The sequence below is a fragment of the Urtica dioica genome, chromosome 7 (genome assembly GCF_054948205.1).
Source record: "Urtica dioica subsp. dioica isolate 48M chromosome 7, U.dioica_male_clone48M_v1_H2, whole genome shotgun sequence".
In the NCBI taxonomy this organism is placed as follows: domain Eukaryota; kingdom Viridiplantae; phylum Streptophyta; class Magnoliopsida; order Rosales; family Urticaceae; genus Urtica; species Urtica dioica.
In genome coordinates, this window is record NC_142762.1 from 42,422,766 (window position 1) to 42,449,062 (window position 26,297).

General features: G+C 37.3%; 5 protein-coding genes across 7 annotated transcripts; 3 read left to right on the forward strand and 2 right to left on the reverse strand.

The window, feature by feature from the left end:
• The first annotated feature begins 648 nt into the window (after nucleotides 1–648).
• On the forward strand, nucleotides 649–2,997 carry LOC149391760 (protein WHAT'S THIS FACTOR 1 homolog, chloroplastic-like). Its single transcript, XM_089619579.1, has 2 exons — nucleotides 649–1,128; nucleotides 1,240–2,997. Exon 2 carries the CDS (start codon nucleotides 1,286–1,288, stop codon nucleotides 2,615–2,617), a length of 1,332 nt encoding a protein of 443 aa, XP_089475705.1. The 5' UTR covers nucleotides 649–1,128; nucleotides 1,240–1,285; the 3' UTR covers nucleotides 2,618–2,997.
• Nucleotides 2,998–3,021: 24 nt separating this feature from the next.
• On the reverse strand, nucleotides 3,022–7,062 carry LOC149391761 (sterile alpha motif (SAM) domain-containing protein). Of its 2 annotated transcripts, none has more exons than XM_089619578.1 (10): nucleotides 6,286–7,062; nucleotides 5,969–6,139; nucleotides 5,439–5,837; nucleotides 5,146–5,209; nucleotides 4,824–5,041; nucleotides 4,622–4,735; nucleotides 4,162–4,249; nucleotides 3,805–4,016; nucleotides 3,455–3,558; nucleotides 3,022–3,343 (listed from the first exon to the last, which is right to left on the reverse strand). In XM_089619578.1, the coding sequence occupies exons 1-10, from the start codon at nucleotides 6,889–6,891 to the stop codon at nucleotides 3,199–3,201; spliced, it is 2,121 nt and encodes a 706-aa protein (XP_089475704.1). In that variant the 5' UTR covers nucleotides 6,892–7,062; the 3' UTR covers nucleotides 3,022–3,198. The 2 variants fall into 2 exon arrangements, with proteins under 2 accessions (XP_089475704.1, XP_089475703.1); XM_089619577.1 differs by having other exon boundaries at nucleotides 3,025–3,343; nucleotides 4,162–4,267; nucleotides 6,286–7,061.
• A 4,781-nt stretch (nucleotides 7,063–11,843) lies between these two features.
• On the reverse strand, nucleotides 11,844–13,415 carry LOC149391762 (large ribosomal subunit protein uL23). Its single transcript, XM_089620325.1, has 3 exons — nucleotides 13,312–13,415; nucleotides 12,218–12,581; nucleotides 11,844–12,140 (listed from the first exon to the last, which is right to left on the reverse strand). Exons 1-3 carry the CDS (start codon nucleotides 13,325–13,327, stop codon nucleotides 12,056–12,058), a joined length of 465 nt encoding a protein of 154 aa, XP_089476451.1. The 5' UTR covers nucleotides 13,328–13,415; the 3' UTR covers nucleotides 11,844–12,055.
• Nucleotides 13,416–15,594: 2,179 nt separating this feature from the next.
• On the forward strand, nucleotides 15,595–19,857 carry LOC149391763 (3beta-hydroxysteroid-dehydrogenase/decarboxylase). The gene is made up of 12 exons (XM_089621161.1): nucleotides 15,595–16,034; nucleotides 16,140–16,229; nucleotides 16,300–16,433; nucleotides 16,605–16,775; nucleotides 17,039–17,164; nucleotides 17,505–17,584; nucleotides 17,770–17,968; nucleotides 18,161–18,266; nucleotides 18,618–18,792; nucleotides 18,919–19,075; nucleotides 19,346–19,412; nucleotides 19,545–19,857. Exons 1-12 carry the CDS (start codon nucleotides 15,800–15,802, stop codon nucleotides 19,688–19,690), a joined length of 1,686 nt encoding a protein of 561 aa, XP_089477287.1. The 5' UTR covers nucleotides 15,595–15,799; the 3' UTR covers nucleotides 19,691–19,857.
• Nucleotides 19,858–21,955: 2,098 nt separating this feature from the next.
• Nucleotides 21,956–25,488, forward strand: LOC149391764 (BRCT domain DNA repair protein). 2 transcript variants are annotated; one of them, XM_089621206.1, is made up of 10 exons: nucleotides 21,956–22,238; nucleotides 22,337–22,560; nucleotides 22,655–22,746; nucleotides 22,845–22,947; nucleotides 23,044–23,276; nucleotides 23,381–23,512; nucleotides 23,619–23,741; nucleotides 23,855–24,201; nucleotides 24,784–24,937; nucleotides 25,018–25,488. In XM_089621206.1, the coding sequence occupies exons 2-10, from the start codon at nucleotides 22,374–22,376 to the stop codon at nucleotides 25,234–25,236; spliced, it is 1,590 nt and encodes a 529-aa protein (XP_089477332.1). In that variant the 5' UTR covers nucleotides 21,956–22,238; nucleotides 22,337–22,373; the 3' UTR covers nucleotides 25,237–25,488. The 2 variants fall into 2 exon arrangements, with proteins under 2 accessions (XP_089477332.1, XP_089477331.1); XM_089621205.1 differs by having other exon boundaries at nucleotides 21,957–22,238; nucleotides 22,348–22,560.
• Nucleotides 25,489–26,297: the final 809 nt, after the last annotated feature.

The window sequence follows — 26,297 nt, forward strand, 5'->3', positions numbered from 1 at the left end:
TGACAAATTGACGTGCCAATGAAAAATTTCGAAACAAAAAAATGTTGTAGAATATATTAAACAAATTTAATTAATGCTATGTAGCTCAGTTAGATACATATATTTAAGAAAAGAAAAAAATGTTGCAGAACCCACTCAGATACATATCAGAAGTAATTAAAAATCAAAGGAATTACTCGAGCTAATCTGTGTATAAATTGTTTGGGAATGGGTTTAATTTCTAAAGAAGCAAGAAATAAAAACAAATTATCACCAAATTATATGAAGAAAAAAAAAAAAAAAAAACTTATAACCACTACCTATATATATTTAATTAATGTTTTCAAATTTATTCCCTTTTTTTTTTTTTTACTAACTTCCACCTATGAGCAGTGAGAACTCAATGATTATATGTATATATTCACTAATAAATAGTAAATATTCAATTATATTACAAAAAAGAAATCAAGTAAATATTTCTTTATAAAATGTAAATATTTGCACACCATACATCAAAAACAAATTATGAAAGTAAATTAGACATTTAATATCTAATTTTAAAAATACTTTTATAAATAACCTAAATATTTCGGTACTTAAAAAAATTCTACAGGGGCTATTTTTTCTTCTTAAAATTTTTCTCAATTATATATTAGTTTTATCAAAATATTCTTCGCTGATAGAGCCACGTGAAGGTCCTCCTCGGTGAAAACCGATATGAGGGAATCGAGATCTTCTCCGGGGAGCTGGTACTTGATGGTGTGAGGAGCGCTGAAGATCGCCGAGGTCTTCCTCGCCAGCTCGTCCAACGGAATATTCCTCCGGACCGACAGAATCCTCGTGTCTCCGCCGACGTATCGGACCTTCCCATCCCCCGGGCGGTGCACGATTCTCCCGCCGAAGCTGCACAGAAGCTTGAGTTTCAGTCTTTCGTGGCTCGTATTTTCATCGTTTTCCATTCTTCTCGGGGTTGGATTATAGTCGGAATTCTGTGGGAATTGATTTGGGGTTTCATCGGTGACGATCGAGGGGAGTCTTATCGGAAACTGGGATGAGAACTCCTGACCGGTCCGAAGAGAGATATTTTCCGACAATCCATGCAGTCGGGTCCGATATTCCAATCTGACAATCAACAAATATTATATTCTGGTTTCCTCTTCCCTTACATCACTAATTGGCTCTTATAAATACTTTACATTTTCTCCATTTCCTCTCCTTGCCATTTTCCGAGAAATCTCAGCTTGACATTTTCACAAACAGTTTATAAACAGACGTGTTTCGACCGTGTGTCCATCAATAACAAAACATGAAACCCACGACGCATCAAACAATCGCTCGCATGGTGGCGAGAAGAAACTGGCTCAACGACTCTACGCTCTCCGGTTGGTCTACGCACTGTCAGACTCGGTCGATGGGGAAGAGCAAGCGAGTCCAGGATCGACCGTTGAAAAAGCGAGTCCACGATCTCGAAGTCGTTACAAAGATGAACACGATATCCAGAAAAGCTCTGTACTTGATGAGAGTCCTGAACAACCAACCCGAGATGGTGATGCCAGTGAAGTCTCTGGAGCCGCACAGGAGACAGATCAGTCTGCGAACGCCCCACAAAATCTCAGACTTGATCCGCAAGTTTCCACGGCTCTTGGAGCTCTACAGGGACCAGAGAGGCGAGCTGTGGTGTGGGATGACAGAGAAAGCAGAGGAGCTCAAGAGAGAAGAGGCGACTCTGCTGAGAGAGAACGAGGACAAGGCCGCCGAGCACGTCGCCCGGTTTCTGATGATGAGCGTCGACAAGAGACTCCCTTTAGATAAGATCACACCTCTGCGGAGAGAGCTTGGCTGCCCGGACGATTTCACGACCGGGTTTTTACGCAAATACCCCCAGCTCTTCAAGGCCGAGACAAGGAGGGACGGGGTTCGATACTTGGAGCTCATGGATTGGAACCCTCTCTGGGCCGTGACGGAGCTGGAGAGAAAGAGTGGTCAGACTGATCACGACAGAGAAACCGAAACCTCTCCTCCCGGAACGCTCTCGCTCGCTTTCCCTATGAAGTTCCCGAAGTACAAAAGGCAGCGAAAGGAGAGGAAGAGAACCGACGAGTTTCAGGCGAGCGCTTACCTGTCTCCGTACGCGGACGCGAGGGGGCTCGAGCCGGGCTCGTTGGAGTTCGAGAAGAGGGCGGTCGCGGTGTTCCACGAGCTCCTGAGCTTCACCGTCGAGAAGAGCGTTTGGGCGAGTGACCTTCTGAACCCGTTTATGAGGGAGCTAGTTGTGCCCCAGAGGCCGTTGAGGATTTTTCTCAAGTACGTTGGGATTTTCTACGTGTCGTCACGGGGGAAGAGGTTCGGTGTGTACTTGAAGGAGGCGTACCATCGCCGAAGGCTCGTACAGAAACACCCTCTCGCGCTGTGGAAGCAGAAGGTTCAGAGCAACATTTGGTGTGTTGGGAAGAATGAGGTCGTTCCGAGTTTCGGTGACGTGTTGGTGAGTGGGGATGAAAAAAATGACGATGAAGAAGGCAATGAAGATGATGATGATGATGAAGATGACGATGAAGAAGGCAATGAAGATGAAGAAGGCGATGAAGATGATGATGAAGATGAAATGGAGGTTGGAGAGGGCTCTCGGGAATCTTAGTTGTGATTCTGTTAGTCTAGGAAGAATTGAATTGTTGAGTTGTAAAGGGCGGTATGTTATTATAGGTGTTGAGGTGCCATTTAGTAGGGGACTGAGCCTTTTTAGAGAACAGGTTTTGGGATTTGTTCATTTCATATTGGCTGTGAATTATAAAAGCTGAGCTCAAAAGTGGGAGAGATCTAAGCCTCTGGAATGCTTGTGAGTTTGTACCTTCATGTTGGGGTTCTACGTCTAAGTCTATTCCTTGCTACTAACATGAATAATTTACAGAAAGTCGTATTATCATCTTCATTATTAAACTGTCCTTGAAGAACATATTCTACAGATCTGATCCAAACAGACCCAGTTCCTAACAGATTCGCACATGTAACTGAAGTTTATCTTAGGTTTTATCCAACAATAGCAAATAAATAGAAAAGAAAAAAAAAAAACAATGATTTCTCTGGGATGAAGAAAAGTACATAATTTACATATATAACAAACCAAATATGAGCCAAACCCGAGCCAATAGCTAATGTTCCTTTCATCTAATCACCAAGTTTATATTATAGCTTTAAGGTTCAACTAAGCTTGTGTGATATTTAATTGAGTAGTAGAGAAACCATGGAATTGGCAGAATCTGAACTGTGATTGTTGACGCTGGGTATTATGTTGACTGGCGATACAATCTTTACAAACTCTTTCAGCTCGGTAAAGCTGCTATGTTCACTGTACGGAACTTCATACCTGCAGTGACAAGAGGCATAAATTTTTTGAGTCAATACACAAGTTCCAAACAACTGACAGGACTAAAAGCCAAAGAGAAGCAAGAGCTTTACTGATGATTCAACATATCACCTTATAATAGTGCCTTGTCGCAACTTTCTCCCCGGTGTCGTCTTCTTTCCTTTATCAAATGTCCAACCAGTGGGAGTGAAAGCAACTATGAGACTGAATCTACCCTGATCATTGTATTCATAAGGCACCATGAGACTTAAATTCTTGGTAGAAATAGGAAACGTGGACTAAGCCATATAATAACTTTTTAGTTGATAAGAGTGAATTTCGGCACTGCAAGAACATAAAAAGATTCTACAAGAACACTCGGAAAAAAAACATTACAAATAACTACGAGCATGCTTTGAATACATTCACAGATCATGTACAAAACGTTTACGAGGTTGGGTTTGCAAGAGAGAAACTCGGACCTTATAGTGATTTGCTACGTGTTTGAGTCGCTTAAAGCTAGCAATTGACCACATAGGAACGACATGAATCTCGCTTTCCTGTTCATTTTGCGTAAACCACCGCATATCCTCCTGAGGAAGATCCAAACAGTTTAAGATACGCTGCTTGGCAGCGTTGACATAAATTTTTTTACGCAGTACACGAGCAACCTCCAAAAACAATCTCTCCTTTCCTGTTTGAGTTCAGAAGAATAAATAGATGGCAGGCAAGGATTTCTGGATTAATTAAAGCATAATTCATATTTAGGTACATTAATATATATATAGGTTGTGTAGAGCTTTCTTGTGTTGGGTTGCAGGAGAATTGAGAGAGATTACCAATAGTGTAGCTTCCAATCAGAAACAGAGTTTTTGGGTTGAAACTTTCAGCTTGAACTGCATCAAGGACAAATTGTATTACAGCCTCCTGCTTTGGAAAGTCATACTGCAATCAGAGATAAAGAAAATATGCAAACTATTAGTCTGCCCTTGGAGTCATATGATCTTACAAAATCAAAAGATAGCGAATCACATGTATTCAACTTACGAAATATAATTAAAAGCCTGAACTTGATATCCCAGTATATATATTCTTTTCAGAAGCCCAATATAAACATCCAATGGTGAGTGATATATGCTTATAAAATGAAAACTTGGTTTGGTGAAAGACAAAATATACAGAGCTAGATGATGCAAAATGGTATGATCCAGCCTTTATTATAATTTCATTTGTATTCCAATTTCTGGGTTTTCATAATGCAACCTGTTTCCTAATCTGTAGTGTAATTTTCAGACTTGCCTGGGGATCACAGTAAGTTGTATCAAGTATGAGTGTATGAATTAAGCGTGTCTTTAATAGAGAAATCATGTCTCTGTCCTCACTGAAGCGAAAATCTCCTGTGTGTAGAACGGCCTGAATGTGTATCAAGAAGCATTAGACAATAGCAAGAAAACAACAACAAAAAATCTCATTAAAAGTTGGAATTTTCTGAACTCCGCACCTTACCGTCAGGTGGTTCGAAAAGTAAAATTATGGCACCTGGGCAATGGTTCGCATCCAAAGATGTCACATCGATACCGCCAATAGTGACTTTCTGGTTCAGTGGTAGAACATGTATTCTTTCCCACGGTATACCAATCTTCATGTTCACAAGCTTCGCAGTTATAGATGAGCAATAAATCTTTCCGTGATAAAAAGACTTTGTCAATCCTTGATAATCTGCAGCAATATTGTTGAAACACAAAATCAAGTATATTACTAATCAGACTGCATTGATCTTTAACCACTAAGCAAAAATAGCAAGCATATGAAAAAAACTTAACGATCCATATGGAAGTGCGTAAGAAACCAATGCGAACAATCTCCTCTAAGGTATCGAAAAGCATCCTGCACAATACACATTAATAAGGGTGGGTAAACAGTGTAAAGCCCGATGACAAATTGGATATAATCACTTCTTTTAAACGCTTAAACTTATTAGAAGTGGCAACTAAAAGCTTCCATATCCTGCATCAACCAAGCAACATGGTGGTATAAATAAACATAAGCAACAGCAAGTAAATCCGCAACAACACATAAATGACAGAATCCATTTTTAAGATAAATAAATTAATACCACTCGAAATTGAGTTCCGGGTATGCGACACCACGACGGGGGATCCTTGAGCTTTCCTCTTGCAACGTATTTTTTACCTCTAGAATCTGCAGTTTTTTTAACCACGGACTTATGTTCTATAGGGCTGTTACAAAGTTTCTTTTTCTCCCCAGAAAATCCTGGGAAAAAATCTGTAATCAACTTGTTAGTGGCTATTTTGTTAGCATTATTATCGTCTTGTCGGTCAGAGGAAATTCTGGGACTCTCAACTACACTAACAGTACTTCTTCCGTGATCTTTAGAGACGAAGGGCTTCGTGTGGGCTTCTGTCTCACATCCACTCCCTTTTCTAAGACGAGAAATGGCATGAACAATCTTCTTTCTGGGACCAAGTGCAGTGATACCTATGTTCAAGAGGTCCTTGATATTCAACAAAATTGATGGCAAAAGAAATTCAGGTGTAAGTCTTGAGGCTTTTCTTTTTTCGCGATCAAAACAAACTAGAAATTTAAAAATAAAAAAATAAAAATAAAAGTCACAATAAAGTATACCTCTTCTGTCAACCACTGCAAGGATTCCCAATCAATCTCTTCTCTTATGAAAACATCTTCGTATTTGGCTAAACCCAAATCTCTCAACCACCCCACAACACCAGTAACATCACCGGGCTGCCTCTGGACTCGTGGTTCTTCTGCTTCCTCGCGAGGAGGAACAACAACACTCTGTTTAGCACAGCCATCGATTCAACACCCCAAAAAAACCAATGACCTAAAACGTTAAATTTACTAATTTTGAACCTTCTAAGGTTTTGAGTAGTAATTCAATCAAAATCACCAGAGCATATAGATAGAGATTAAGCAGTACTTACATCTCGAGTCCGATCATCCTCTTTGTCTATACATTCATTGGTGTGACGATGCCTCTGTTCCTCGTTCAAATCCGAAATGTCGACCCCGCAAAGAGGACACTCGATCGAACATCCATTACCGTCTTCAACCACTCCGTCCGTGTCGCTCAGACCACCACCATCACCATCACCGTCTTCCAATCCAGAGCACAGCCTGAGCAACTCGTCAAGCTCGCCTTCGTCCTCGTCGGACGACCAGTCTTTTCCGGCGCAGAAACTCCGATCCCCTCCGGACTTCAAAAGCTTGGACTCGATCGAATTCCCAGAAAATCCTCCACTTCTGTCCAAAATCTCCTCTTTCTCCGCCGCCGGAGGACAAGAATCGAAGCTGAGCGGTATGGAATCCAAACTACAGCCTACCACTTCGGCGGGCGATTTGGAACCTCCGGTATCGCGACTTACCGGGAGAATCGGCGGCGCGATTTCCTTGACGGCGGTGGGCGATATCTTGGGAATTTTGGAGGGCCGCCGTGTCGGAGTCGGAGGCGGGGGTTTGTGGGAGAGGCTTAGGGTTCGCCTGGTTAGAGGGATCTGGAAATCATCGTCGTCGTCGTCGAAGAAAGACATTGATGTTAGAAAAAGGAATGTGAAGATAAAATGAGGGATTGCGAGGCAAAGAAGTTGAAAGATCAAGATGATACGAATGAGGGTTCTAAAGGCTTCCTAGTTCCGACGGAATGAATTGCCTTTTTGAATTCTGTTTGGCGCCGGGGAAAACCGAGGGAAAAATTGATGTCTTTTTTGCATTATCCCATTCCTATCCCCGTCACCAAATATTAAAATTAAAATTAAAACAATTCTTGAATAGAAAAATATTAATGATACCTGATGTGTTTTAGTTAAATGTTGCATCTATACTTAGAGTGGCCTTGTAAAGTTAAAATTTCGGTTAATTATATAATTTTGATTTATTTTTTAATCGAAAATACTCGGTTAAAATTAACCGAATTTTCGGTTAAAATTGACCGTACGGTGAATTTTAACCGAGTATTTTCAGTTAAAAAATAAATCAAAATTATATAATTAACCGAAATTTCAGCTTTAGTCTGCCACAAACAATTATTTTTTCAATTTTTTTTATTCTAAAAATCTTTGTTCTTTTTCAATTGTCAGTGAGTCACACATACACATACACCCCATATCAAATGGTAATATTACCGTTCAACATATCAAACGGTCCATTTTTTTTACAACACCACACATACACACATCTATAAATACACACATATCAGTTGTACACAAAGCCAAATATCATCAATTGTTTTCTTCCTCTTTTACACAATACTAAATATGTCTTACCATTCCGATTCCGAAACTCAACCACCCGATGGCTATGATGTTGATAATTTTGACGTCAATGCTCCTATTTTCCAAGACCCTTTACAATTTATGAACACCGTTGATGATATCAATACCACTATGCGAAATTTTCCTCACCTTGCCAGTACCCAAGACTAAGAAGCATTGGCACAATGCATATTCCAACGTAGTCGTTCTCGAAGGGCAAGGGCACAATTGTTTCCACCAATCTCCACTCCGATACCACATCCAACCTTGACGTCGGAATCACAACATTCTCTTCGACAACAACCACCTCAACAACAACTTCAAGAACAACCCACACCACCCTCTTCTCATCAAATCGACACCACCGCTCCAATAAGTTCTCGCCGTAAAAAGAGTAAAATTAGCGGAAGTCAACGGTCCGATGTTTGGGAAGTCTTTGAGAAGATCGTCACGACGTACCCCGATGGTTCTTCATATGTCCATGAAATGAAGTGCAAAATTTGTACGCATACTCTTGCTTACTCCGGTGGAGGCACGTCGTCACTACGCTACCATATCAATTCGCATGAGAAGCGAGGAGAGTCAACGATCAAGTAAGTACAATTTCATATGATTAAGCAAAGGGTAGACGAGCTATAGCTAAATTTATTGCATCTACCGATCAACCACCAGGGATAGGCTCTAACCCCCATTTGTACAAATGGTTAGAGAAGGTTTCAATGCTAATTACAAACCCATGTCTCGTCCTACGGCTACTTTAGATTTAAGGAATTTATATGAACATGATAGGAAAATATATATGACAACATTAGCTAGTATGCCCGAAAACAACATTGCATGCACTAGTGATATATGGAACTCATCTAATAAAAATGATTATTTGAGTGTTGTCATTCATTATGTCAATAGAGATTGGTATTTGCATTAAAAAAATGATAGGATTTGAGCATATGAACATGCGCCATACCGGAAAAAATATTAGCGATCGCATCAACGAGGTATTGGAATAGTGGGGTCTCGTGAACCGTATTGTTGCTATTACGATGGACAATGTCTCGGCCAACACCACGACAATAACGGAGTTGAAGAATCATCTTGGGAACCATGCCTGAGGAGTAATTCTCGACCAAAGATGTGCGACTCATATTATCAACTTGATGGTACAAGCCGGTCTTGCCCTTCTCAAGCCGCACATTTCACGTATCCGAGAAACCGTGGCGGAAATGAACAACCCAAACACACGATGTGACCGATGGAAGGTATATTGCAAAGGTTGTGGTGTCGAGACACGCATCATTGCGCAAGACATGCCTGTCCGATGGAACTCGACGTATGTGATGTTGGAAAGAGTCATTCCATACAAAGATTTTTTCACTTCGTTGTATCATGCTGAGATCGAACGTCAAGTGATCACAAACGATGATTGGGATGTGGTTAAAGCCGTTTGTGAATTTTTAAAATGATTTTTTGATGCCACAAACTACCTCTCCGCTTACGAACATCCTACGTCTCCTCTCGCCATACACAAATTGTACGAGATGAGTGTCATTTTCAAAAAATACGAAGTAGATGAGCTGTTAGGCCTCGTCGTCGCAAAAATGAAAGAGGTATGAAAAAAATATTTTGTTCCCATGCCAAACTTATACTGTTATGCATTCATTTAAAATCCACGCATTAGATTTAGAGGTCTTAAATTATGGTTTCAAATGCTTAGCAATAATATAGGATTTGATTATAATTCTAGTTATGATGGTGTCTGGGAGAGTATTGTTCAATGTTACAGTTATTACGAAAACAAGTATGGATGACCGGTACAAGAGATACCGAACTTCTCAAATTCACCGGTGGGGAAGAGTTGGACCGATTTCAACTGTTACCGAGCTGAGGCATCTTCGTCCACAACCTCTACGTCACCAACTGCTCCCACCGATACTAACGAATTGAACCTGTACATCAACGCGCAATTCATTGACATTCAACGAGCCAACCTCGACTTGCTCAATTGGTGGAAGACGCATCAAGCACAATTTCCGATCTTATCCATCTTTGCCCGAGATGTACTCACTGTACCGGTGTCTAGCATCTCGTCCGAAGCCGCTTTTAGCGCCGCCGGAAGAATTATGGATGACCGACGTGCGCAACTTAGGCCAAAATTAGTGAAGATTCTTACGTGCGTCAAAGATTGGGAACGTGCCAAGCTAAAGATGCCGTCTGAGCTATCGCAAGATCATGAAGATTTTATTGAAGCATTCAACGATTGGGGTCTCAACGAATAATTTTGAAGAAGATTGTGGTTGTGTTTAATTGTATTTTGATTTCTAGAACTATGCTAAATGTTGATGTTTTCATGTCCATGTTCTAATTGTTTAATTTTTTTTTTTTTTTTTGAAGTATTAGTGTGCAACTTTTTTATTAAGTGAAATTTCAATATAAATTTAAGAAGTCATTTGCAATTTTTAATGTCTAACAAATATTTAATTGGACAATTTAAAGTCATGTGCAACTTTTGTTTTTGTTTTCTAGTGTCAATGTAAAAATCGTATATTGTTTGCCATATACATTCATCTTATTTGGTAACAATAGCATTCATTGCTATGATATTTTTAAAGTCAAAACATTTATGATACCTGGCAAGTTTTGGGGAAAAAAACAAAAAAACAACCGTATATGAGTTTCCCACTTTACACGGCTAAATAGGTTAACTTCAATTAATTGGACAAATTTTTTTAGGTTAACAATTAATTATTGACCGTATATTTCAGTTAATGGTTAACCGTATATTTCAGTTAATGGTTAACCGAAATTTCAGCTTTACTTGTTTGATAGGAGAAAAAGTGGAGGGATAGATTAAGTAAGAGAGATTCATTTAAGTTGAGCTTATTTCCGTAGGTGCCACCAAAATCCATACTTCCCAAAATAATAACACATATAACCTTTATTAATATAATTTATTATATACGTATAAAGATAATACAGTAATTTTAATACAATAAACATCAATCATTTTTTTTTTATCTATACCAAACAACAAAAAGATGGATTATAATTTTTTAATAAAAAAATTGGTTACGTAAGTCACCTAAACTATATGAATTGTAAATTAGACAACCTTTGTTAAATACTTTGTAAATAACCAATTTGCATACGTGACAGCCTATTAACTACTTATTTTTTTTTACATGTTTGGCTGTGTTAAATAAGTCTTTTACTAATCTGTTAATAAGTCCACTTGACTATTTACAAGAAATTAACTAAAAGTGGGCTATATCTCAATTTAGTATAGCCGTGTGGCTATATAACTTAATTACCCTTTTTAATTATATTATACTAATCAACTTTTTAATAATTTATAATTCATCACTTTCATTTTCTTTCTCTTTCATTGAACTTAATATATCAACCCATATAAATATAATTATCCTCAGTTTTTTGTTTATTATTAAATTAACTTCTGAATTTTTTAAATCAATAAATATATATTTTTTACTAAAAAATTTAGTTGATTTTTACTTGTAAAATTACCAAAACAGACATATATTATGAGTTTAGTTTATCAAGTGAATGTATTTTTTTTTAACTAAGTGAATGTTGATAAAGTTGATTTAGTTTATCTTTTGATATGTTTATCCGTAAGATTCAATGAGATTTACATAAATTTTGAGGACTCGACACAAATTAAGCAATAAATCGCCATTCACATTAACATAGTAAGTTTTATAACGTATGAGCGCAATTTCAAGGCCTAAACATGAATTAGTATCTATGGATTCCATTTTACTCTTTTAAATTGTCATTATTCTTCTATTTATTGTGAGCATAATAACAAAAATTATTTTTAATTTTTTCGACTTACATGTGTCTTTTCATCCACTTTGATGAATAGATATTAACGGAAGAAAAATACTGTAATATTGAATATTTTTGCCGCAATTTTTAAATAATGAATACTAAAGTACAAAAAATCGAAAATATTGAATATTTTTGCACAATATAAAAATCAAATGTAGTGTGTGTTCATATCGTCTAAAATTTCTGTAGCTAAATTTCCCCCACAACAGAACTAAATCCAAAAGCTAAGTTCAAATCCCTAACTAATCTTCTCTGTTTTACTATAACTATTAGATGATAAATGAAGGGTATAAAAGATTTGTAGCCTTGGACCCAGTCACCCTCTGTTATGGACGTCATTACTGAGCCTGGCTGATTAATCAACTCAGTAGAAGTGCTACAGATTCAGTAAAATTAAACTTCTTCGGACTACCATGACAAATTCTGAACCAACACAGCAAAAACCAAACAAACAAAAAAATAAGCCAGTACCACAAAAAAACAATTTCCAGTTGAACTCAAGTCTCATAAACAAAAATAAAAATTCCACTAATCGTTTGAACAGAAGCAAAACTGAAATCTTAGACTGAGCAGATCACTATATGAATAAACTAGTTTAGATGATTCCAATTTTGTTGGCCACATCCAGGGCATCAAAATCCGGCGTCAATCTAACATAAGCCTTCTTGGTACCGTCCGGCCTGAAAAAAAAATAATAATGTCAAAAGATTAACACACAAGTATTTACATAACCTAGCAAAAATCTCTCACTCTTTACCTGATCAAGGTGTTGACTTTCTTGGCCTGGATGTCATACATCTTTTTCACAGCGGCCTTGATCTTCTTCTTGTCGGCGCGGATGTCGACGATGAAGACCAACGTGTTGTTGTCTTCGATCTTCTTCATCGCAGACTCGGTGGTGAGTGGGAACTTGAGGATCTGGTAGTGGTCGAGCTTTTGCCTCGGCACAGCACTCTGACGAGGGTACTTTGGGTTCCTCTGCTTCTTTAGAGTTCTCGGGCGATGGAAAGTCACGGTCGTCCTGATCTTCTTCGCCTTCTTCTTGAAGGTCGGGCCCGATTTCACCGCCTTTGCAGTCTTCAAGGCTTGGGCCTTGGGGTCAGCTTTTTTCGAGGCATCAACTGAGTGTATAGATAAACATCATCATCCAAAAAACAGTTAAAACAAAATGTTCTAGACGAAACCAGAAAAAAAAGGCACAAAAATCACAATTTTTTGTAAGATGTGTTCTATAAGTTCCATTTATAACACAGATAGTATATGCTAAAAATAAAATGATGAGTTCGACTGTGAAGTTATAGACTGATATTCGAGCCACGGAGCAATTAGCACTACAAAGGATAGGAACTACAAGAGTGAAGAAACAGAAATCGCAGAAAAAATACAAAGACGAAGAATTCTCTAGTGTAATAGTACTCCTCTGCTTCCAGAAGCTTCTTCATTTCCGTATCACAATCGTATCTCTTCTCGGCTCTTTTCTTGACCTGTTTTGCAGCTATATCATAGCTGTCTGCGCTTTGTCCAAAAGACCCGTTCCTCATTTCTGTGACCGAATCTCCACAACTATTGCTGATCTAATAAGTACAGGCTGGGATTTTATTGGACAAAAAAAGCATGGGATCGACCAACTCGCGGAGATCGGGACCAAGTTTCGGGTTGATGGGATTGTATGTTCTCTGTGGGTAGATTGCCAAGACTTTCAATATCGCTCTACAGTTTTGCAGAGTTGTTGGGTTGTTCATACGAATAGAGTCTATAATTAATGTGAATTCAAGTTTCATATGGTGCTACGTAAAAGAAAATTAGCATTGAGAGGAGGTATAAGAAGAGAAAACATGGTCGAATCCGTACCTTTAGCAGGAGCCATTGGAAGCCGATAAAAGTGAAGCGGAAGACGAGACGCAGAGTCGAAGATGAGTAATGGCAACTAGGGTTTTGCTGCTGGGAATACATCATATGATGAACTGAAAGCTATAATATGGGCCGGCATTGCATATAAATTTGGGCCCAAATAACAAAAGCAGCCCAATGACATACAAAAATACAAATAAAAATAAAATAAGTATTGTAGATATTTAACAAAGTTAGATGAAGCCCGGAACAAGTAAAGAACTGTTTTTAACAAATTATGAAAAGATCAAGAGAAATTATATTTACAAACTTTAAAAAAATATTATTTTAGCGATAAAAATTTAGACACGTTATTTGTTGATTAATTATAAAAAATTATCATATGTAATTTACATTTTTTTACAAATTAACTATAGGTGAAGTTAGGTGACTGAATTTTCATTTCAAAATAACAACCTACAAATACTTGCAAACGTGTATATTAGTTGGAAAATAAAACGGAATTCATATTAAAAATATACATATATATATATAGATATAGATATTGGTTATCTTAAAGGTTTGCATGATTTATCCGAAGTGGTATGTTTATGTTAGGCATAAAATTAAGATGCATAAACAAGCATTAAGCATAAGATAATGAGGTTCAAGAATGTCGGTGACGATTGAGCAGACATGATAGACATATGAACGGATTTGGATGATGGTTAGAGGAGCTGAGACGCATAAGAGTTTGGACAAGTCAAACAAACCGGAGCGAAAAAGTAGAATGAGGTTGATGCATGCGCGTAGGTGCTTATATGGATCAGTCGGCCAAAACTATATGAACAACATTTTGTGATGTTTTTTGACATAAGCTTCGATCGGTTTTGAGCCCAAGTCCCGGGTTGATTTTTCGGCTTAAAGCTTGGTTTGATATTGCGTTTGTTTCATTGTTAAGTTGGATTGACGTTTCTTCCCTGATAAAAGACAATGTTATAACAATCTATATGAATATGTTTCATGGTCATTATAAAGTTAGTTTTTTTTTTTTTTTTTCCCCATTCTTTCCATATTTTATATTGCATATTGGAAAAAAAAAACATTGACTGTATAAGCACAAATCACTATGATTATCATTAAATTTAACGATAATCATATTTTTTAACCCCGGTGGAACTTGAACCCACATTCTCACGCAATAAAAACTCAATAAATAAGAATACCTCACACGGAATTTGTTTTGTTTATCTTAAGTGTGACTCAAATTGTTTTATCTTTAAATTATTGTTGATGTCGATATTTGGATCGATCAACAATCACAAATAATAAAGTGCTAGTATATGATATTTATTTTAATGGGGTTCCAGAAGACGTCGTACAAGAAACAATATAAGGACAAAAGGCTATAATAAGAGGAAAATATTAATAAACTTTATTGATCGTGAAATTGAATTACAAGAGGACGAAGTGACGAAGTCTCGCATGCGAACTCAGCACTGAAAACAACAATACTGAAAGAATAATTCTGAAAATAAATTCTAATATCGTGTCCGCAAATCGACATCTGATCCCCTATTTATAGACGAGGCGGGACTCCTTCGTTGAAGACACGTGTTGCTAGATCCGTTTCGCATCGTCGGGGTTGAATTTGTTTTGGATCCGGTCTTCACGACGTGGCTTCTCTTTGACTGACCGATTCTTCTGGTCAGAAGGACGTGGTCGAACTGGAAGATGTGATTGGGCTTGGGCCGATCTGGAATGCAATTAGATTTGGGCCGACCTGTTGAGATCGAACTGGACCCAAGACTGATCTGCGAACCGACCTGCTAAGAGGATAATGGGCTTTGGTTGAACTGAAGCCCAATATGAAATAATACTTTTGATAATAGATTTTTAACCCCCACAATTATGTGATGTAAGGTACTCATCACTTAACTTATATCAGTTGATAATAAAAATAAATAAAATAATTCAAAACACCAAATTATATTAGAGAACCGACAAGAATCCAAAAACTCTATTTTATAGGAAATTTGTTCAAAAATTTATCAATCGATATCCACCAATGACGAACTCGAGAATATGACAACAACTAAGAAGATGTGATGTAATAGAGATTGAGAAATGAAGGGAAGATGACGAATTTTAGATTCAGAAAAAAAAAAAGCTTACGACAAAGATAAATGAATATTGAAAGTTTAATATTCTTAGAATTAAAGTGACTATGTCGATATTTGTGAAATTAAAGTTGAGAAATGGATATGTAAATTTACTCGTTTTTCAAAGCTGCAAAAGCATGCATTCCATTTTTGGAATCGGTTGTGTCTGGGTTCTTTTCCCTCGATTTTTCTCTCACGTGCTCGCATTGTCCTTCACATACAGAATAGAATAGAATAGTCTCTATACACTCCACACTCTTACAGCTCAGTCTCAAAGTCTTCAACGCTTTCAGATCCACCTCCGAAACTCAATTCATACTCGCATCTCTATTTCCAATCTCGTGCCAATGGCGGCGGAGGAGGACCGGTGGTGCGTGGTGACCGGAGGCCGTGGCTTCGCGGCAAGGCATTTGGTGGAGATGCTCGTCGACGCCGGGATTTTCCGAGTCAGAATTGCCGACCTAGGTCCCACGATCGATCTAGAACCTTCCGAGGAAAACGGTCTTCTCGGCCAAGCCCTAAGTTCCGGCCGAGCGAAATACGTCTCCGTCGATCTCCGCAACAAGGACCAAGTCCTCAAAGGTTCGCCAATCGCCATCTTCATCGTCTCTCGTGGTTGAAATATCGGAATTTCGTGTGTTTTGTCGTTTGATTCGATGCTTCTTTTTTTTTTTTTTTGTCTGGTAGCTGTCGAAGGCGTCGAGGCTGTGTTCCACATGGCGGCTCCGAATTCGTCGATCAATAGCCTACAGCTTCATCGTTCGGTCAACGTCGATGGTAGGAGATTGATTTTGGATCGTTTTCTTGCCACATTATCAATATCTTATGAAATTGCTTTGTTTTGTAGGAACGAAGAATGTAATTGACGCATGCGTCGAAAAGAAGGTGAAGAGACTGATTTACACTAGCTCTCCTAGCGTGGTATTTGACGGGGTTCATGGAATCAGCAACGGTGATGAATCTATACCTTATCCGGATAAGGTGCAGATTTTATTACATTGATTAATTCCTTTTTTATGGACTTAAATCTGTGTATTTAATTACATCATATCCATATGTTGTGCGAAGCGTTTTGTGATATTGAATCTTTTGTTGTGGACTGTACTTGTGTGGAGATCTAAAAAGGGGTCGTTCGGTCATTTATTGTTTCAGCACAATGATCACTATTCAGCTACAAAAGCTGAAGGAGAGGCATTGGTGATCAAGGCCAATGATGTTCAGGGCCTTCTAACGTGTTGTATTCGTCCAAGCAGCATATTTGGCCCTGGTGATAAGTTGCTTGTTCCATCTTTAGTTGCTGCAGCGAGGGCTGGGAAATCTAAAGTAAATTTTCATTCTATCTATTTGTGTCCTGGCATATATGCATTAAAGTGAAGGTGTTAAACTAATCGCTGCATTTTAGGATATGATTGTTTGACATACAGTTAACCGTGCATATTGGTAGAGAATTGTTTAAAAGCCATAGGAGATAATTGTTTTGGATTCCATCAAAATCACTGAGGATCTTGTAGAACTGTAGGTTCAATCAATTTATTATTCTAGAGATGGAATTTTTTTTCGGTTCTCATTTTTCCTCTTATGGTCAGTTCATTATTGGTGATGGAAATAACATGTACGACTTCACTTATGTTGGAAACGTGGCACATGCGCACATATGTGCTGAACGGGCTTTAGCTTCGGAAGGGGAAGTTGCAGAAAAAGCTGCAGGGCAGGTACACCTTTCACTTTTCTTTTCTTATACTTTTTGTTTTAGCACTTCCACATTTTCCAGGGAGAGAAAGAGTTTGAAAATCGTTTAAAAGGGTAGAACCATGCCCTCCATTCAATCACACGTTGAACATCTTTGCTTCATAGCATGGTCATTGACGACTGTCAAGTTGCGATACAGTTAACTTTACTTATTTTGCTTGTGTGTAAAGCTTGTTTTAACACTGAAATACGTGATGTATGGCTATATGTTACCATCTTGTTAATGCCAAATTATGCGCATCTTTCTTTTTTGGCTTGTGTGAGAGTAACCATCCGTAGCTAAGCTGGTTTTGGTATTTTCAGGCTTATTTTATAACAAATCTGGAGTCCATTAAGTTCTGGGAGTTCGTTTCACTTATACTTGAAGGTCTTGGCTACGAGAGGTACATCGGTTTTCCTTATTATTCCCATTTTAACCACTAAAACCACCTTTCCGATAAAGTTATAAGCATTCACTTATCCTTATATTGTTAAAGGTACATCTCTATTGCTAAATTATACTCATTTAGGAAAAAGGAATCGGCCTATTATCTTTTATTGCATATTTCTGAATTAATGTAGTAAGCAGGCCAAGCATAAAGATCCCAGCTTTAGTCATGATGCCAATCGCACATATAGTCGAAGGTGTATATAAGCTGTTTGGGCCATATGGAATGAAGGTCCCACAGTTGACACCTTCAAGAGTTAGACTACTGTCTTGCAGCAGAACTTTTAATTGTTCAAAAGCAAAGGAGAGACTTGGCTACACCCCCATCGTCTCTCTTCAGGTTGATTAATTTTCCAAAATAATATATATTTGGTCTCATTATCCTTATATTTGATTGTTTTCAAAACATAGGAAGAATACCAAAAGAATGCCCTATTAGTGAAAATACTAATTTCAATGTCAACTTAAAACTCATTTTTTCCTTCTTCTGTTAGCTTGTGTACTATAACATTGTAATTCTACTTTCATGCAGGAAGGTCTTGAAAGGACAGTTGAGTCATATCAACATTTAAGGGCACAAATTAAAAGTAAAAGAGAAGGGCCATCAAAAGCTTCAATGTACCTTGGAAGTGGTAGAGGTATGGATCATCCAACTATACTTGGCACAGATGCAGGAAATCTCAAGCCATTTTAGCTATCTTTGCATAAGTCTTGTAAAAGAGAAGCATATTTATGTCAACAATCACAAGTCAAACCTTGCATATTGTCTCATCACTGAAAGAAAAAAACTATTACACTGGCTTCTCTGCTATGATAGGAAAATTTACCCATGTGGGTCGAATGGGAATGGGAGAGAACTCGTACTCTCCGTTGGAAATAATAGAGCTACAAAAGGCAACTTAAATGCGTGAACTAGTAGATAGTAGTAGCAGCAGCTGAAGAGTGTTCTCTGTGCACCGTGTCAAGTGTTCTATGTTTTTTTGTTACAGTAGCAGAAACGTTACTCTGGAAGGATAGGAAGCAGACTGTCACCGCCTTGTTTATATTGGTTGTCTTTTACTTCAACTTCATTTCCTCTGGCTTCACTATCATCACAGCACTTTCATGGCTTCTCTTGGCTGCGTCAACATTCCTCTTCATCAACGGCTACTTACCAGGAAATATGTATGATTTATCTTCTAAGATGTTCCATTTTACTGAAAGTATATGTTGTAGCTCTCCATGGTAACTTTATATTGATGTTCGTTTTCTTTTTTCACTAACCAAAATCACTTGGAACTTGCTGCGTAGATTTGGATACAAAATTGAGAAACCTACGCCGTCGAGTTTCCATTTATCAAAAGAGGACTCACACAGAGTTGCAACATCAGTTGCATTGTCATGGAACGGCGCTGTTAATGTTTTAAAATCCCTTGCCAAAGGGAACGATGGTATTCTTTTTGTCAAGGTATTTGTCAACCTCCGGTTCTCGTGCCTCTCTCTGCTCATGTTGCTCCTCATATCTAATCGAGGGTGTTTGTATATGATACATAGATTTACATATACTTAACCTCTGCTATTTTCTGTAACTGGGTAAAAGACCAAATCCCTATTATTTAACATCAAAATCATCATAGTATACTTCTGGCCTTCGCCGAGTAAAACTGTCTGTAGTGAGATTGTGCACTAACTGTAATATATTCGTATTTCTTCTTATTTTTACTGGAAAATGCAACAGGTTGCTTTCTTCCTACTGGTTCTCAGCTTCCTTGGAGCTTTTTCGCTTCGGAGCTTATTTCTTATAGGTCTGTGACGGCAAGCTTTCTAAAGTTTATAAAGCTTTTTCGCTTCGGAGTTTCAGTATTTCTTTTGGTACACATCTCACACTGGAATTTCTCTATGGGACAAAACAATGATCAATGCCCTTGTGATTACAGGACTGGTCGTTGCCTTTTCTGTGTTCATTATCTACGAGAAGAAGGAACAAGAGATCGAAGACATGGCTCTGCATATTCTCTCTCGTGGAAGCAAATTAAAAACGGATATCGTCAAGAAGCTTACAAAATCCAAGAAAGATGAGTAAATTTAAATTGATGCTTCAGTTATCTTTCACATGTTCTTGGTCCTTGTTTTGCTTTGTTTGCTTGGCCTGATAATAGTTTGATAGTTCCGTAGTGTTTTTGTTGAACTTATTATTTTTACTATTATTCCAAGAACACATGAACAATAAACTCAGAAGTATTTGAATTCTAGGTTTCACTTTCTTTTTCGTACATACACTTCTACTCTTTCTTTATAAAATGGACCATTTTGTTCTCAATATAGTCAATAGAACTGAAAAAATCAAGTTATAAATGGTGTAGGGTCTACATGTGGACCCCAATACGACAAGGTAGCTGAAACTCCGTAGTCTAAAATCTTTTGAAGAGAGAGAAACAAAGAGAGTTATTATACTTGTATTGTCTAGCAGTTGAAGATTAAGAAGAGTAATGACCGTAGACTTTTATTACAGATAGATTGTGTAATGAGACGTGAGCGACAGACGAATCAATCTTCACTTTAATCATGACTCATGAGTCACGCTGATTTAGAACTGCCTTTATGCTTTTATCTTGGAAGCTCCTTTTTTTTCTATAAATGAAAATTTTCTTTTGTATTTTCAGTTTTTCACGCTGTTCTTCTCTTTTAATTGACTGTAGTTTGATATATCGCATATCTGTGTATACTTTTCTGTCACGGTGGTAATTTTTTTTTTTTTTTCATTTAATTTATAATTTAACCTTTATCTCTAAGAAAAGTTTCAACTTTGTCCTCTTTACTCTAAATGGCATAATTTGTATTATACGGTTATAACTTACCCATAAAAGTGTGACTGCTTATCTACTTGATTTTTTTATTCAGAGTATATACTACTTTGGAACTTATATATAAATGCTATTTAAGTTGATGAAAGCTCGTATAAGATAGTAAAATATTACGGGATTACTTGGGTTTGTTTGGTATATGAAAACGACGACTCAAATCTTTTGGAAATATTGGAAAGTAGTGTTAAAAACTTAAAAACATAATGCGTGATAGCCCATTTATAAAAGCAAATTCATTGATAGCGACAACTGGTAATATCAATCACATAATCCTGGGACCAATGGAAAAATGAAATAATTATTATATAGGAATAGGATTAATCCTAACCACAAAGAGTAATAACCATTGTTAAGTGGCGCATTATCAAGTCAACCACGCAAACACTATAGTTAATTCGTTGCTAGGGACCCCAAAGAGTTGTCATTAGATTACAGTTACACGTTGTTCCAAGCATTAAAATTTATGAGATAATCATGGAAACTTGACTGGGTTTAGGTCAACTTCATGTGGCCATTGATGGTGCCACGGAAAACGATTGGAATCTGAAAGAGACCGAGACACTACCAACCAAATTCACAAAAAAACGATAGTAAATTATAATAAATGAATTTCAAAACTTTATGCGTGCTTTGTATTGCATAAAAATAGGACTACGAGTAAATAGTATCCAAAATGAAGAGCCTCAATTTTATTTATTTATCTATTTTTTTTTTAAAAAATTTGGTAGTCCGCTGATCGGCTAAATGAAATATTGTCAAATTATGTATTAAAGATACACATGCAAATTGAAATCTTGACCGTATTAATTTATAAACAGCTAAAAAAATTAGCCCAGGTGGTAAATCACACTATTGAAGAGAGTGATCAAACTTAAACACAAAAATACAAAACAAAATCATAGATTGAATATGAAACAATATTAAAAAGGAAAGTCGCAGGATAGTGCTTTTAAAATATAATTTTTAAAACGGTGATGGTTTTAAATTATCTTAAGAATGGTGTTCTTTCATAAATAAATATTTATTTGAGATTATTTTTTTAAAATAAAATTAAAACCTAGAATAACAAACAAACTTGTAAAAAAAAATGTAAACATCGCTACAACTTCAACTTGGAAAAAAGTATTTGACTATAAATGAAATTCTTGCGAAGTATCACATGTAATTTTAACAAATTAAACATATATTATCAGAATCAAATTTACGCAAAGTGACCACCCACAAACCCACTCACGTTCTTTCATTGGAAATTACGCAACCCATTATTTCTGAAATCTTCAACGATCATGATATCCAATAAAAAATAAAAGTCACGGTCATGGTCCTAGGAGAAGAAACAAGGAAAAATAGTAAAAAAGAAGTAAATGGCATTTCTGCAAAATAGGGAAAAATAGAGACCCACATTGGTAACTGACGAGGAAATACCCGTATTGTCTCTGGGCAAAGAAGGAGACCAATTTGGCTTTATTTTTGCCTTCGCTTTCACTTCCAACGAATTTCTCACTTTCTTTCTCTTCGTCTCCTACAACTATACACTTTCGACCAACACCAAATACAAAAACAGCACATCACTCGAAAAAATTCCCTCTTTCTTCTTTCCTTTTTCTGAAAAGCCTTAAAAAAAAAAGAGTAAAGAAAAAGGAAAAAAAATTTAAATTTGTTTCTCCTTTTCACTCACTCGTCTCAGTCTCTTACTACTATGCGTATTCCAAAATTCACTCTTTGTCCCCAACGACCTCTGATTCTCACTTTTCTCTATCCTTTCCTGTAAGAAAGAAAACACAAAATGCTCTTCTTATCAACTGTTTTCTGTAAATCTTTCTCATTCATTGATTTCAATTTTTTTTTTTTTTTTGGTTTTTGAGAATTTGTGCAGAGAGTTGAGTGGTTTTTGTGGCTGCAATGAATGTTGAAGTGGTGAAGAGCAAAGGTTGTTTGGCAGGGTTTTCGACGCCATCGAATTCCTTCAGAGCTCTCCATCAGAAACCGCCTCAGCCCATGTCTCCGGCTTCTTCTTCCATCGCCTCCGACCGACCAGCCTCGTCGCCGTTTCTCGGCCTCGTTATCTGCGTCACAGGCCTTTCCAAAGGTTCGATCGACAGAAATTTGAAAATTCATTGTTGAATTTGAATCGATGATAGTACTCTTATTATAGAATTGATTTTTTGTTCGATGTGCCGCAGAAGCAAGGAAACAAGTTATGGAAGCGACCGGGAGATTAGGTGGACAGTACAGTCCTAATTTACACCCTCAATGTACTCATTTGGTGGTTCAAATATCCTTTTTTTTTAAATGTGTTTGGTTAATGAGGACACTGTTTGATTAACTATTCGTTTATTTGAGATAGATTAGAATTCCTTAATCAGATGTTACAGTTTCGGGGGTCGAAAATTCGAGCACGCTTTGAAGCACGGAGCAAGAAACGGTCTCTTTGTTGTCACGCTCGGATGGTTTGTCGACAGCGTGAGAAAGGAAGGTGAGAGAGAGAGAGAGATATGGATATAACACGGGGATTAATTGGGTTTGGTGTTAATTAGTAGTGAATAAATCTAGTTGCCTCGTTGAATTGCAGCTAGGCTCAGTGAATCTCTTTACGCTGTCAAAACCTTCGGAGAAAATGCAGTGCCATTGGACGATCTGAACCGGGTCTCTGGGTTTACTGGTGCGGAGAATTCTTGTCTTCCTGCTGGAATTTTAGGGACCAAGCAATCTAACTTAAAGGAGCCTGATAGAAGCTATAACTCAACCCTCTCTGGTCATTTGATGTATGTTGACTTGGAGATTTCAGCTGAGCTTAGAAATAAGGTGAGCCCAAAAAGTATCAATAAAGTTAATGTTTTTTTCCGTTTTCTCATTACATTATCGCTGCTATGTGAGCTGTCGCTGAAGTCACTGAGTTTGGATGGTAGGTTATCGAGGCTGCTAGGAGAGAAGGGGCTACATTTGTCGATCAGTGGTTTGCTGGTTGCCAAGCAAGTCATGTCGTGTGTGAAGGGTCTTCTATACGGAGATATCTTGGTCACTCTAGCAACATTGTTACTGTGAGTGCTTTATTGTTAATTTAAATTTTTTACTCGAAGAATATATTTTTTTCTTTTCGTTTCTATTTTACCACGATGAAGCTCAATTAGTTATGTTGTTTCTCAGCCTCTTTGGGTTCTGAAAACAACCAAGGAGAAGTATTTGCAAAGGCTCGTTCATATGTCAGCTGATATGGCGAGACAGGTCAATTTGATGCTAGAGGACATTCAGAGTGGTGTTTCAGGAGAGGTACGATACGATACATTCGCTGAGATATTCTCCATCTCCTCAAGTTAATTTGGTTTGAAATATTTTTATTTAGTTTGTTTAAGATGAATCATAATTTTCATCAATACTCTTAGGTATTGGAAACAAGAAGTATCTTGGAAGAAGCGCCAAGTTTTAGAAGTAAAACAAACCACGAAGTACGCCAAAAGATTGCGAATTCGGCCAAAATTGGTGTCAGAAACCGTCGCGGCCGTCGCATGCAGACTTGTCAAACCCCAATTCGGCCAATAACTCCAACGACTCTTTTAGATTCGATTAGCTGGTCTATCTCGGACCCAACTTCCAAAGCATCTATTTACACCGACTCTTTCAGTGCTGAAGATGGCAGTGAGAATCGCACACCAGAGTATTTTGATGCAAAAGTAGATGCCAAAGAATCTGATGCTTCGTTCACACACTTAACCCGGCCTCTCACTGAAAGGTATTGTCTTTTTTCACTCAGATTGCCTATTTTCTTGTCCGATTAACCGGTAAAAAATGGCTCCACTAGGATTTACCGGTTTTTAACCGAAAAGGTTAATAAGGGTCCAGTGGCTATATAGCTATATGAAAAATAAGAAATTTTGAAATAACCAACGTTTCGTTAATTTTTTGTAAATAGTCATGTAAATCTATTTACGCTATAAAAATAACAAAAAACGCAAAGTAAATTTCTAGTAAATATGGTTACTTACGAAATATTTACAACAGTTTTTTACTATTTACAAAAAATTTACAAGACGTTGGCTAAAACGTAAATGCTTATGTTTATGTGGCTTATATAGCTAAATTTTTGTTATTTTAATTTATAGAACTTTACATTATTTTGTGTAATAATATTAAAATAAAATAACGATGGATTTTGGGTAATTATAAATAAGTATAAACACAAAACGTCAACCGAAAAGTTTAGGCCAACATTAACGCAAAATTTAATGGTTAGGTTGAATGAATTGCGATCTCAAATAACACGATTTGCATTATCTCATAACATTTGTTTATATTGTGATCACTTCAATCACAGTGAGAAGTCTGAAGTGATATTCAGAAACAATTTTCTCACTATTCTATTTCCCGTCGACCGGTTTTCTGAGATGGGACCGTCGTCAAGGACTTTTTTCGGTTCCGACGGCTTCACGTGCTTGCAGGTTCTGGATCATGTACACGCGTTTTATCAGGTGGGAAATCAAAGATGTATCATCGTATCGATGATCTTCTTAACCTTGTTGTACTAACATTTGATTCGCCTTCTCTTCAGGAGAACATGTCGGGTCATGAAATAGAGGCCGCCATACACACGGATTCGAGACATGCCGACCGTTTACGATCGGTTTACTCCGGTAAAGAAACAGCTCAGAGAGGTTACGTGGCTTTCAAAAGGATCGATTTTCTAGGTAGTCGTCGGAGTTTTGAAATGCTTAAGCGGGTTAGCGGGGAAAATAACAGTAACGTTTACGAGCTGTTGATCAGAGCATAATAAACTTGTGAGTAGCCGAGTTAGAAGACTTGTAAAGTGACAAATCTTTTTCCATAATTTACCCTTGTGTTGTGTACATTATTTGACTCGTCTAATTGGGCTTAATTGGCTGAGATTACCGTGCTTTTCTATGGTCCATCTCTTTGTTCTTTTAACCTGTAAATAAAGCATACATGTTTCAATATTATTTTTTCCCATGCCTTGTTGTATTTGTGCTTGGATTGGATTGATAAGAAACGGACATTGCTTTGGCAGAAGATTGTCGAGGTTTTAAAAAAAAAAAAATTTATTCATTTCTTGTGTTTGCTTTTCAAGTTCTGGGTTCGCTGTTCTTTTCCGTAGTCAAACTCAATAAGGGAAAGTAACTTTAACGTTAAAATAAATGACGGAATCTCCTCAATAATAACATTGTTTTTAAAGCTGTACGGAAATCGAGTGATTTACACGAATCTAGATATCTTTTCTTGGGCAGAAAATTTTCGAAACAGACAGGGACAAGTATTTTATGGCACGTGTAAAGAGGGAATAGCACTTAACGTGTATATTACGTTAAAGTACAAACGTTTTACTTTCACAAATTTCAAACCAATTAGAATATTGACTAAGTGATCAACATCTTTGAATTATAAAGCGCTTCGCCAATATATCGACTCCGGATTTGAAGCCTGTTTGGTGAAAACTTGGTCATATGAGCTCCTCGAGAGTAAAAAAGTGGTGTCCAAATTAAGTACCGAGTCTGAATATAGATCTCTGGCTCGAGAACTAGCGAGACTCAGTGACTTGGCTCGCTCTCGGATGAGCTTCACATCCCTCTTTCCTCGTCAACTGTTGTTTTGGTATCATGGAACTGTTTCATTCACTTCCAATCCATATCATGTTCGAACAAAGCACACCAAGATTGATGTATATTTTATTCGTGATCTTATCAACAAAGATGTAAATTAGAGGAGAGGGCAAATATGCAAGAAAGTTCATGGGGGGCTAACTTATAAATTTTTAGGGTAAAAAAAATTAAAAACTAAAAAAAAAGTGTAATTTTTATTGGAAATATGTCTATTTCT

Bases quoted from the DNA above. Each gene is read 5' to 3' on its own strand.
- LOC149391762 (XM_089620325.1), bottom strand. The intron at 12,141-12,217 runs GTAAAGAGTGAG...TTTTTTTTTCAG, and splicing joins AAAGTCAACACCTTGATCAG to GCCGGACGGTACCAAGAAGG.
- LOC149391761 (XM_089619577.1), bottom strand. From the start codon at position 6,891: ATGTCTTTCTTCGACGACGACGACGATGATTTCCAGATCCCTCTAACC. The intron at 6,140-6,285 runs GTAAGTACTGCT...TGTGCTAAACAG, and splicing joins AGGATGATCGGACTCGAGAT to AGTGTTGTTGTTCCTCCTCG. The intron at 4,268-4,621 runs GCAAGTCTGAAA...CTCTGATTGCAG, and splicing joins CAACTTACTGTGATCCCCAG to TATGACTTTCCAAAGCAGGA.
- LOC149391763 (XM_089621161.1), top strand. From the start codon at position 15,800: ATGGCGGCGGAGGAGGACCGGTGGTGCGTGGTGACCGGAGGCCGTGGC. The intron at 16,434-16,604 runs GTGCAGATTTTA...TTATTGTTTCAG, and splicing joins CTATACCTTATCCGGATAAG to CACAATGATCACTATTCAGC. The intron at 17,969-18,160 runs GTTGATTAATTT...ACTTTCATGCAG, and splicing joins CCCCCATCGTCTCTCTTCAG to GAAGGTCTTGAAAGGACAGT.
- LOC149391764 (XM_089621206.1), top strand. From the start codon at position 22,374: ATGAATGTTGAAGTGGTGAAGAGCAAAGGTTGTTTGGCAGGGTTTTCG. The intron at 23,513-23,618 runs GTGAGTGCTTTA...GTTGTTTCTCAG, and splicing joins ACTCTAGCAACATTGTTACT to CCTCTTTGGGTTCTGAAAAC. The intron at 24,202-24,783 runs GTATTGTCTTTT...CTTCAATCACAG, and splicing joins ACCCGGCCTCTCACTGAAAG to TGAGAAGTCTGAAGTGATAT.
- LOC149391760 (XM_089619579.1), top strand. From the start codon at position 1,286: ATGAAACCCACGACGCATCAAACAATCGCTCGCATGGTGGCGAGAAGA.